Source organism: Hippocampus bargibanti, linkage group LG12 (genome assembly GCF_051943395.1).
Source record: "Hippocampus bargibanti isolate YZ-2025 linkage group LG12, ASM5194339v1, whole genome shotgun sequence".
Lineage (NCBI taxonomy): Eukaryota > Metazoa > Chordata > Actinopteri > Syngnathiformes > Syngnathidae > Hippocampus > Hippocampus bargibanti.
Window position 1 is genome coordinate 12,166,163 of NC_142745.1, and position 12,803 is coordinate 12,178,965.

Consider the following 12,803-nt stretch of genomic DNA (forward strand, 5'->3'; position numbering starts at 1 on the left):
TTTAGGCCAGCAGAGAAGGCTTTGCAGGGCCTGACAGCCCACCACTAGTGACATAAAATATTTTTCCACAGTGCATTGTCCATATCCCCAACTAAGAGCAGAAGTTCTTCTTTTATGATGTTTGTGAGTGTTTTTTTTCAAGTGTAATATATGTGTCCCATCCCAGTAGAGGTGATAAAACCCTGATCTAAATATACAATGGAAACATAACAGGAGGCGAGGAGTGTGTATCTTGGGGCAAATTAACATGCGATTCTTCAATGCTTTTGGGCCACATGACTACATTTGAAATGGGCTCTGTTACAGTCAGTGTGCAAAGGTGTCACTCTCAATTAACTTTAATTCTTATGACTCGTGGAATAAGCCTCTTTGGAGGGGCAACATGCTGCGTGTGCGTGAGGGAGTTGGTGAGCACGCATGCAAGCATGTGCGTGTGTTCGAGTGTATGTCTGTGCCCCTACCCCAGCCCTCCAATATCGCTCCACAGGACCGCCAGCCCCGTCTAGAGTTATTTCAGGAATGCGATGAACATGGCGGCCGCATCGAAGGCGCAGAAAACGGGACTGCTGGAGCTCCGGGTGACCGTGGACCGCTGGATCCGAGTGCTCGCCACTCTCACCGTCGACAAACTGATGGTCAACCCGGGCGAGGGCGCCGACGATACGGCTAAACACAATCCGACTCCCGCGGGGGCGATCAACGGAGACCCTCCCAACCTCAGCTCGTGCCCCGTCCCGGAGACCATCACCAACGTGAAACGCACAGTGAGAGTCACCAAGCAAGATGTCGGAGGACTTGGAATTAGTATTAAAGGTAAGATTAACTTTTTTTTTATTTTATGACGGACACAAATGTGGCGTGGCGGCGGCGTTCAAATCGTTGCTAGCGGAGCTGGAGTTTAACTTTTCGTCAGTGAGCGAGGAAAACTTCATTGGTAACTTCTGAATGCAATGCCGCTCATGTTTTGAAGGAAGCAGCTCGTTTTTGGGCAATTTGTAACGAATTTTTGTGGCCCAAAAGTTGACAGCCGCATTTTAAGTTAGTTTGTACTCCAACACGGAGCCTTATTAGTGTCTAACTTAGCTGGAACTAAGAAAAAAAAAACGACTTTAGACGACAACAACAACACCTAGTTCTACTACCACTACTACTACTAATAATAATCGTAATAACAACAATAATACCAATCATAGTACTACCACTACTTCTACTAGTACTACTACTACTACTAATAATATAAATAACAATAATATGACTACTACTACTACTTCTACTCCTCCTCCTACTACTACTACTAATAATATGAATAACAATAATACAAATACTACTACTAGTACGACTAGTACTAATAATAATAACAATATCACTACTACTACTACTAGTACTACTACTACGACTACTACTACTAATAATAATACTAATATGAATAACAATAATACAACAACTAATATGAATAACAACAATACCAATACTACTACTAGTACTATTACAACTATTAATAATAATGGTGATGATGAGATTGACAATGATAATAATAATGGGATAAAAGATTACACGATTAATGGATGGATGAATGCATGGATTATTATCCTTATGCCATTCATTGAGTTTATTTATTTTTCAAAATCACTGATAATTTAGTTATAGGTTCAAACAAAACGTTTCTCAAGCCATCCATCATCCATCTATACTTTGCTTAAACTAACTGGCCATTTTAGTTAAATGTTATCTTAAATGTCAGTTTTACTTGCTGACACTTTTTTCTGTTTCACTCTAGTAAGGATCCAAATAAAACACATATTTCAATAACATATGCACATTAACTTCTGCAATTTTATTTCATGTGTAGTGACAAATTTTATTGTTATTCAATACAGATTATACATACAAAATATCTACTCTAAACGAATGATGACAAATAATCTGGCTTTAAAATTGATGCAATGCTTATTAAAGTTATATGTGACCGCTTGCTGCCATTGGGACAAGACCGGAATCACCCCATATCTAACATCAAGCTTACATAACTGATGTGTACTCACAACAGCTTGGTAGATGTTTGAAAGTCTTTTGCAATACTGTTTACATGACCTCAGTTGGTATCTTGGTGGGAAGGTCAGTTTGTTGAGAAGTTAAAGTTTTGTAAATAAAGAAGATATAGAATCTATATCCTATATTATAGATCAATATTCCAACAACTGTTTGTCATTTAATACACTGGTGGTATCTTCCAACAAACTTTGCTATTCCTCAACATACAAAGCTTGTCTCTCAGTTAAGATATATCACTTCAATGTAAATCATTGGACCAACAGTGCGACATTCTTACTTTGTTTGGGATTTTGTGGATGTTATGCTAACATTGTGTTTCACAACGAGCACAACATGCTTTGATGAGCTGAGTTGCAAATGCTGTTGGTGAATTTTGTTAAAGAGTGAATTGCAAGGGATTTGCAACAGTTGACTGGGCGTTTCTGCCATGGCCTTTAACGCAAAGAACTCTGCATCTCACAATCAGATAATTAACTCATTCACTGCCATTCACAAATTCATTTGGGAATTTAAAATATGACATAGAGGGCCATTTCTGCTTTTTTTTGGGTTTTGTTTTTTTCTTGTTTGGGTGCCGATAAAGCGCTGGTCACGCCTCTGCCAATGTTTTTCTTTGCACTTCCATGAGGGAGCAGCATTTCCTTTTTTTCTGTTAGCGCTTTGTTCCAGCTTCAGCTTTTGTTCAAGCGCTATATAAACCAACATATATGTATTGCATTGTATTTTGTACAGGTGGCCTCATTTCAAGCTCATATAACTCCAGACCTATATAATTTAGGAATTAACTCTTTTTTTTTCCTGATGAAAATATTTTTTTATGCTGCATTGAATGTTTATGTAGTCCTAAATCTCAATATTCTGTGGGTCCTGCAATTCAAGTGACAATGACGAAAACCCTGGCACTGGAGTGGACACATTTTTGCACATCGTCTGGCAGTGAATTAGTTAAATGTGTGATATCATCAAACTCTATCACATGGCCTTGAACTTGAGACTGAGTTATGTTATTTCAGGTGTCTCAAGGCCTGCATACTACAGTACCTCAGAAGGCTGGAAATTTGCCATCTTAACTTTGTCAAGGCACTTCCCTAGACAGTGCAAAACATGCTTGTGTCTTTTACTTAGTGTACAGTACCATCTGATGGCAAGTCATTGGCCATTTTCTCTTCGTAATTATAGCAGACGTGCAAATTTTAACATTCATTTTAGTTCTGCATCCTTCCATCGCCCCGACAACAAAGAAGCCTCTAATGGCAACCCTGTAATGTCACTTCCCTGTGAATCTGGCTCGCATATAGAGCCAGACAGCTTGTTAGGAAAACTAAATGATTGCCGGCACCCTGCTGACTTGATGTTGTTAAGATGCGCCTTGGAAGGACGAAGAAAGGTGGGAGACAACAGAAAGTGGAAAAATGATAGGTGGAAAGACATTGGCCTTTTTGACACCACGGCAAGTCAACAGCTGAGAGGAGCAGCCGACAGTTGCCATTGGTCAAAGATGAAAGCTATGTATCAGGCAGTGGAGCGCCCGTGTTAATTTTAGGGAGCCCACCGTGGCTTTTAGAAAGCGTGGAGGCAGTCAACCTTCGCTCTTGGTCTGTCTAATTTAAGCAGAGAGTAATGTTCCAGATCTCTGGACACCGTCAGTTCAGAATCAAGTCTTGTTGTAACTGTCAGCCTGGGTGAAGCCTATTCTATTGATTTATTTTTAAATGTTTGTCTTTTGTATTTTATACTAAAATAGGTTAAATGATGGAATCAGTTGCTTATTTGAAAAAAAATAATAATAATAAAAAAGGCACTTTTGCTTCATGACAAAAATAATCATTATGTGCAGTCATATTTTTTTTACTTTCAGTGCAAAGAAAATGTATTTGTACAGACGCTCCCCAACTTACAAACGAGATACGTTCTGAATGGTCGTTTGTAAGGTGAATTTGTCCGTAAGTTGCTTCAGTGCTGTATTTTGCATGGAATGTATGACTTAGGCTTATATAGTATGTTTAAGGTTCATATATGTATGTTTAAGGCTGATATATGTATATTTAAGGCTTATATAAGTATGTTTAAGGTTCATATTATGTATGTTTAAGGCTCATATAAGTATGTTTAAGGCTTGTATAAGTAACCTGTAATGGATTATACTGAAAAATAAACATTTAATAAAATATATGCTCTATACAGATATGTACATGGAAAACTGGAGAAAATACTACATATGTTCCGACAAAAAATATTCGTATGTACCGTTGTTCGTAACTCCAATGTTCGTAAGTAGGGGAGCATCTGTACTTTCAAATGATAATTTTAGGAGCATATTTAGTTTTGTTAAGTTCTCTGATACTAAATCTAAACGCATTCAAATGCAATTGAATGACCCAGAACAGATTTTGTCTGACATTTGAGGTTCCGATGTACTGTTTGTCGCGTATCCTGTCAAATATTGCAAGTTGTCAGCGCTGTGTGAACCCCTACGACTAATTTACCTGTGTCACCATTTGCGTCACTACTCCACCCCCGCTATGCCACATGTGGTCCGAGCCACACATTGTCAGCTTGGAGGTGCTGACGTATCCGTGACATGAGAAGACATGGTGGGATGCTGAAGGAATATGTGTGGATTAAGTGTAAGGCTGATTCTTATGGGAAGAAATTATAATTTGCACACTCTCACCACTGCAGCATGCCTTCACAGATGGGACAACCAAAACAATTTTTTGTGTCCTAACTGACATCAGAAAAACGTTTTATATCATCTAAACTGCCCAAAACACGCAGGCCGATATTTTTAGTCAAATGCAAAAGACCAATAAAAATGAGTTTAAGTGTCCCAAAACTACTTCAAAATGACCTCTGAGATGCTGAGTTTCAGAAGGTCCCGCCCCCTTGTTCGTGACGTCACGCCAGGACGTCTTGCCTTGCTCTAGAATCAAAACAATGGCTTCAGATTCGGAGAAGATGCTTTCTTGTTACTCATCCAGTTATGAATATGATTCAAATAGTTCTGAAGAGGAAATCATACATGTTTGCAATTGATTGAAGAAGTCCTTGCATGTCATTTTGAGGCGTCTGGAGTGCAATGTAGCGTCCCAGAAAATGCACAAGATGGCACCAAAGCCCCGTTGGAAATTGGCTGATTTATCTGCTGGGAATGTGTGTCAACTAGTATCAAATAGTAATCTTGGTGCAACAGACAACGATTCACCATCACGTCATTTATGTGTTTTCCTTCTAATTTCGCCATCAACACGGATCAACACAAAGTTTTCAGTCCAAACAAAGTACCCAAAATGGTCATCGTCATCAACTCAAAAACAAGACTTCCTGAATATTCAGCGTGAATCTTAAAACGTAAAATATAGCTCTATGCTGTGGAATCTTTCTAAAATACACTCAGTAGAATCCATTTGAAGTGATTTTACAAATTATGGACACAACTTGTCCGGAGACGTCGGTTGTCCTTTAAACATAGAACACAAGGCCAACCACAGTCAGATGCTAGTCTTCATTTTAATTAGTTCGACAAATTTAATTGCATTTGTTTTTAATTTGTTTCGTATAGACCTCACCCACATATCTCCTCACCAAGTATCACTTGCACATACAATATCCGGTAGTTTCTCTTGAATTTTCTTTTATGAAGCAAACAGGCCACCATTTTCACAGATGTTGATGATGCATATCATGTCATGCAGGTGGGAAGGAGAACAAGATGCCCATTCTTATCTCGAAGATTTTTAAGGGCTTGGCCGCTGACCAAACGGAGGCGCTTTATGTAGGCGACGTCATATTGTCTGTCAACGGCTGCGACTTACGGGAGGCCACGCACGACGAAGCTGTGCAGGCGCTCAAGAAGACTGGCAAGGAAGTCATCCTTGAAGGTAAGACATTTACACATTTTAACTCATTCACTGCCATTCCCAAATTTATTTGGTGTGAGAAGCATGACGTGGAGCGCTATTCCTGATTTTTTTCGGGTTTTGGTTTTTCTTGCGTAGTGTGTCCGTAAAGCGCTGGTCAGACCTCTGGCAACGTTTGACATAGATATGAATGAACCTTGCAGTGTGATAAATGGGGCATTTCCTTAAAAGATATACAGTATCCCTCCATTTGTTTCATTCAATGTGCTCACATTTAAAAAAAAATCAAAACCTATTTTCTGATTCAAATTGAATTGTTTTTTTTTTCAATCTAACCCAAATACTGAAAAAGTATGGGACTTTAAAGTCAAACTAGGGGGACATCAATTGGGCTTTCCATGGTGGCTCTCTGATGAACATTCTTTCATTCCTTAACTCATTCATTGCCACTCCCAAATTTATTCGGGAATTGAAAATATGACCTAGAGCGCCATTGCCGATTTTTTTCGTTTTTTGTATTTTTGAGTATTGCAACAAATAAAGCGCTGGTCAGACCTCTGGCAGTGTTTTTCCCTTCCATGAGGGGGCAGCATTTGCCTTTTGTACAGCTGCCCCCATTTCAAGCTCAGATAACTCCATATAATTTAGGAATTAACTCTTTTTTTCTGATAAAAGAAGAGACTAAGGTTTCTTACACTGCATTGAATCTTTGTGTAGTCATAAAACTCTATATTCTGGGTTTCCTGTAATTTGAATGAAAATGACAAAAACCCTGTCACTGGAATGGAGGACACGTTTTTTCCACATTGTCTGGTAGTGAATGAGTTAATTGGACTCAATAATATCAAACTTCTTTTAGTTTTGTCCATGCTCATTAACATGATCGAAAACATGTTCTCGGATGCTTCTTGTACCTGGACAGAGAAGCATTTTTATTTTTATTTATTTTTCTACACCGACACAATAAGCGATGATGTTTTCACAATGGTAGATGGAGCAAACGTACCCACATTTCTGGGTTCTTTAGCAACCCTGCTGGGGGACGGGGGGCGGGAGGGGGTTGACTTCAGTCAGAGGAGCAGAACTGCGGACAAGGGAGCTCACTGCTTCTGCCTTTCTTGTCCACAGTCAAGCAGAAAAGTGTTGATAGCATGACAGCTCAAACGGTGCTGCTCTATGATCCGTCAAGTCAGGATTATATTCGGAGCAGGCTCTCCCTTCAGGAGACCAAAGAGACCAGCATGCTCATCGTAGAATGGTGTGCATGAGCGCACTGCCTTATTTTCTAAAAGCCAACACTTATTTTCACTTGACTCACACGATTGTATTTACATTATTTATGTGTGGGACAGGAATTTTGAGTAGTATTACCATTCATCAGTGACAGCTCCCTCACCAGAACACATCATCAAAATTGATCATCTGGCCAAAATTGCCCATTGTTTTTACTCAAAACTATCCGGGTATTTTTTAATCAGGATAACGATTTTATCTTGGATTTTCAATGTAAACACATTTGTTTGGAGAATTTAGTAAATGACCACAACCTTCTTGTTAGCAATATAGCCACGCGTCCTCCCTCTTTCCATGTCTTTGTGGGAGTCAATGGAGTAATCGACAAAAATTGTTTATTCAAAATCACCGCAGCGACATGATAACCTAAAAAAAGCGTTCAATCGCCACCAAATGATCTGCGGACAACACAATGTAAGTAAAAGCAACCAATGAAATAAACAGCAAAGTTATGGAACAAAGAGGAAAGTAAACGAAGAAGTAGAAAACAAAATACAGGAGCTGCTGTAAAGGCAGCCACTCTGGCGGCGCCATCTTGAAGTCAAAAGATCAAAAAAACAAAAATATCAAAATAGTATGACAACAGAAAGACATGGTCATTCACTCTTAATCACTTTATGCACCATCTTTGTTGTATGAAGCAGTTCTAGATGAAAGGGGAGAGGATCAAAGCATCTTTTTCACCAGTGGATCAGAGACGTCATGGTGGAATGTGCACGTCTGCTACAAGCTAAATGTTGAAAGCAAACATAACGCTATAGCATCCATTGACGAGAAGAGAGTGTCTCACATCTCTTGTCCCACGTAAATAATAATAATAGTAATAATACATTTCATTTAAAAGCGCCTTTCAAAACTCTCAGGGTCACTTTATAGTCAGAGGATAAGTTTTTCTGTGAGTGAGCAGCGGCAGCCACGTGCGGCAGCCTTCACTCTACCCGTAATAACTCAAATAGATACAAAGTTAACTAGCTAGCTAATAGATAACCAATAGCTAGCTAGCTAGATAGCTAGCGAGATAGCTAGCTAGATTTAACCCATATTCACATACAAGTGCATCTTAATTAAGTACAGTATTAGCGAAAACAATTGGTTTCAGAAATTAATTTTATGTTTTTATGTTTCTGTTGTGTTTATTATTTTGCTTTGTGTTGACTATTATGTGAAGCGCTTTGTTACAGCTGCAGTTGTTGTCAAAGCGCTATATAAATTAGGATAGGAGTATTGTATTATAGGTGGCAATGATAAGTACAATGAAGTGTCCCTTTAACTTTTTTTCCCTACCTTGTACGACTGATATAAATGGTAAAATGTTCTGTCTTAAAAGATCATACTTTCAGTCATACGTGTCACAATGGCTTAACATCTGAAAATACAACTTTGACGTTGTTCGGATATCACAATTCATTTCCCCATGGTTGAAATTGGTGTTAAACAACTGTATACTGGAAAAGAAGACTACAGTATTGTGACGTTCTCATCCTCTTTGATCCAGGTCCGAAGTCCAACGCTTCGTATGCCGTCTTTGTTATGGTAGAAAATGGCGTCTGCTACACTGCGCAAGACACGGAAGCTGGTCACGTTACGAAGCTACTGATACAGATTTCGATAATGGTGGTACTGTATAGAAACCCCTAAGCAAATATCGATTCACCTTAAACTGCTTTTGTATCGATATAAACATAGCAAGATGGCAAAAGGAGCACCGTAGTAACCGGATTATCATAATAACCATGTATCGTACTAAACGGAACTAATTATACATAAAGAAGACTAGAAATTTGCCGGGAAATGAAAATAGTATCGCAATAAGCAGTATTATCAATATAACCGATATCGATATAACGAGACTTTACTGTATTTGGGGAAAATAGCTTTTAGAGCCATAGGAAGGAAATAAATGTTCTGTGCAACTGCCCAAAAAGTTTTACAGAGTTTGAAATTTAACCAAAATGTTGTGGAAAAATAGGTCTCAAAATGAACATTAGAATTTGTGGTTGGCATCACAGTCCTGTAGGTCGTGGTTCGAATTTCAGCTACGGTCTGCCAGTCAGGTGTCCGTGTGTTTTCATTGCAACATAGTTGCTTGAATGCAAGTGTATCGAACCTCAAAGTGAAATACAACTGAACTATTCTTGGGCGAGCAGTCCGGTAGTCGAGTGCTTAGCACGCTGACTTCACAGTGCAGAGGTCTTGAGCTCAAGATCTGGTCCGGCCTCCCTGTGTGAGGTTGACATGTTCTCCCCTGGCCTGAGTGGGTTTTCTCAGGGTCCTCCGGTTTCCTCCCACATTCCAAAAAACATGCAACGCAGGCTGATTGAACACTCCAAATTGTCCCTAGTTGTGAATGTGAGTTCTGATGTTTGTTTGTCTCTCTGTGCCCTGCGATTGGCTGGCAACCAGTTCTGGGTGTCCAACGGCAGGTGCCCGAAGACGGCTGGGATAGCCTCCAGAACCCCCCGTGACCCTAATGAGGATTAAGCGGTCTGGAAAATAGCTGGATAGATGGAACTGTTCTTTAGCAACGAGTCTTTACTGTCTCACTAACAGAAGCTCGGGGCACCAGTTTTAAATACACAGTTATTGTCCATGACAGTTTTCCGCAAGGACACATCTCATAGATCAAGACAATGCATCCATCCATCTTCTACTGGATCAGATCGCGAAGGATAGTCTTTTAGAGACATAGAATCATTGGCCTTTTGATTACTTTGATATAAATGGTGGTTCAATGATGACTTTTTAAAACTATTTGCAATATTTGTGAACATCATTTTACTTGTTCTGTTTGTTAAGCACTAAAGTGTACAGTCAGTGTCTAACTGACCACATTCGATCAGAGGCAGGGGCCTTCTGCGAGATAAAACAACCCAGTGAGTTTCAGCGGACAAAAACAAATGGCGGCTTTGTCACATCACAAGTGCTTGGCCTCGAGCCATCATGTTCTGCGCAAATTTCCCATGCTGACACTGTCATCCCATAGAGCAGATGGACACCAACCAAATCGCACCAACTGTGACCATTAAGCACATAAATACCATTTTACAAGAGTGTGAAAATTCCATGTGCGCAAGCAAGTGATGTGTTTGGCCAATGCCTGTGGTGTGATTAGATTTGAGGATGTTCATCTGTGCCTGTGACGGTTTGTCAACGCTCTCAACAGGCGCTACCCCTAAAAATCGAATCTCTTGCTGTCTGTTTCTTTGCCAGACTCATACTTGCGCACCTGCAGCCGATCTTTTGACTGTTTACAATCTCGCACTGAACTATGGGAAATACCGTATGCAAGAAAATCATTGCTATCCTGTGAAATAAGTTATTTATTGGCTGTTTGTTACAAGTCATGCTCTGTTTCCCCATGGGTTCATGTCGTTTTGTTTCTGGTGTCAGCCAATGAGAAACTAGCGGTGCCATTTGGGTCACCCAGAAGCAACTTATTGGAAACCAGTCGGTTCATCGCAGATGCCGTTCCAATTCACACTTTTCCACTGACATTATGAAGAACCTGCGATTGGCTGGCAACCCATTCAGGGTGTCCCCCAACTATTCCCCTGAAGAAAGCTGGGATAGGCACTTAGCATCCGCTGGGGCCCTTGCTGACATCTAATTAAAAAATTGCCAATGTTGTTGACAATCACAAAGCGATTTATCCTGCACTCTGGCCATCGCATGGCACCGTCCAACTTTGGTCCCGTCCCAAGTCTACGTATTATTCCTGCTGTGAAAGCTCTGACCCACGAGACACAAAGCTCGTTTCGTTTTCCTTTGAATCTGATGGCCCATGAGCAAATTGTGCTTACGCACAGCATGGGAATGGATTATGGCACAAAATAACAAAGCCTGATCAAATCGCAACTCTTGCCCGGAGGGCCTTCTTTCCCCCTGTAGCGTGACGTTTGCTTAGCGGGACCCCTTCTGCACTCGCCTGGCGATTCCAGGGCCATCATAAATTAGAGACCAGTCCTTTGTCACTGTGGATTCGGCTGAACCATCTCGCTGCATGATGCATGAGCACATACCGCGTTTGTGTCTGTGTGTGAGTGTGTATAGATTAATATTCCGTCTCCAGACAGAATGTTGGAGAAGTCTGTGGAACGGCCTTCATTACACTCCGCAGGCCAGGTCCCGTTTAAGTTTTCCTTACTTTCCCTTTGCAGAATTAATATAATGAACTCTCCTGATACTTTATGAGAAGTAATCACAAAGGTGCTTTAGCAGAATGTAAATGAGTTGACTAGCGTGATTTAATGTTCTCCGAGACACTGTGACCTTAGTAACAACTTAATTTTTCCTTACTGAGAAAAAAAAAAACATACATGTTCCTTTCATTGCGCAATTTTATGAACAAAATTTCATATGTAAACATGGATACTTTCTAAGTTTCTAGACATTTCTAGAAATAATCAAGTATGTTCTTTGTTATGTCTGTACTTCTTCGATGGTGTCTGATGTTTCGCTTTTCATTGGAAAAGTTTCATCAAAGAACTAAAATTTTGCTGGTACCTCTGGTACCTATATATACACTATACCTCCCTAATGTCCATAGGGGGCAGTGCCAGACCTCTGCTTTGATAGGTCCCTGCTCTAAGGTTGAGGGGAGCAAAGGACTATTCCCTGAAGCTAAACTGATTACTTCTTTTGTCCTGATTGATTATGTTCTATGACTGGCCCTGATTGCTTCGTTCGCCCTGGTATCACCTCATCAGCACGACTAAGCCTACGTGGTAACGATATAAGAAGTCTGTTGTAAGCACGATCCAAATTGAACCTAACACCGCCATGGTGGTCAGTCAGGACAAAGAAGTACAGATGACGGCTGAATAAACCTTTTCATTGATTGATGAATTTAGTGTTGTCCAATAAAAAAACAGAATGTTGAGCCTGTGTATCTGATCCAGCAATCTCTATGCCAGCCTCATGGTGTGATCTTCATACATAGGTGATGAACATGTGTTGCATCTGTCAATTTTTTTGCACTTTATTGTCAGAACTACACTTTTTTTAAAAGCCTGAAGAAGTATTGCTTATTGTTTATCTAAGTACACAGAACAGGCAATCACAATCGCTTGTGATTTACAATGTTGTTTTGTCCTGATATATATTGTTTTTTTTTTGTTTTGTTTTGTTGGTGCTATTACATTGGGCCATTGTTTTCATGGCATGCTTTACAGAGCCAACCGCATGCTTCAGAGGTCGCTGGCTGACCAATGACATTCCAGCCATTCCCACGGTAACCGGTGATGGGCAATGAATGGGTGCTCTTTCAGCAAATTATCTTACAAAACCAATGTCTAATGCCATCCCATAACTCCTAAATTTCAAAGATTTTTTTCTGGGATTCTTGTAACCATCTAGATTCTGTATTGGAAAAATAAGCTTTTTTGAGACTTGAAATAAATGCTTCATTTGGCTTGCTTGATAAAAAGGGTTTAAATGGCTGACTATGTTTTGAGTCACATGGATAGTTGTTCCTGTTTGATATAGTCAGAGGATGACGAAGTCAGACAAGATCGTATGCCCGGAAGAAAAAAAATGCTCTTCAGATCTAACACAGTCTTTGTCGAGTGAATATAAAACAGTATTCTTTTTGAGCAACCA

At 40.0% G+C, this 12,803-nt stretch overlaps 1 protein-coding gene across 1 annotated transcript in view; it reads left to right on the top strand.

The window, feature by feature from the left end:
* The first annotated feature begins 407 nt into the window (after nt 1-407).
* The window catches only part of snta1 (syntrophin, alpha 1), a 28,401-nt gene continuing 16,005 nt past the window's right edge, over nt 408-12,803 (top strand). The window contains exons 1-2 of the mRNA XM_089010879.1: nt 408-813; nt 5,748-5,933. Coding sequence (XP_088867005.1) covers nt 525-813; nt 5,748-5,933 — 475 coding nt within the window. The 5' untranslated portion in view covers nt 408-524. The remainder of the gene's footprint in view (nt 814-5,747; nt 5,934-12,803) is intronic.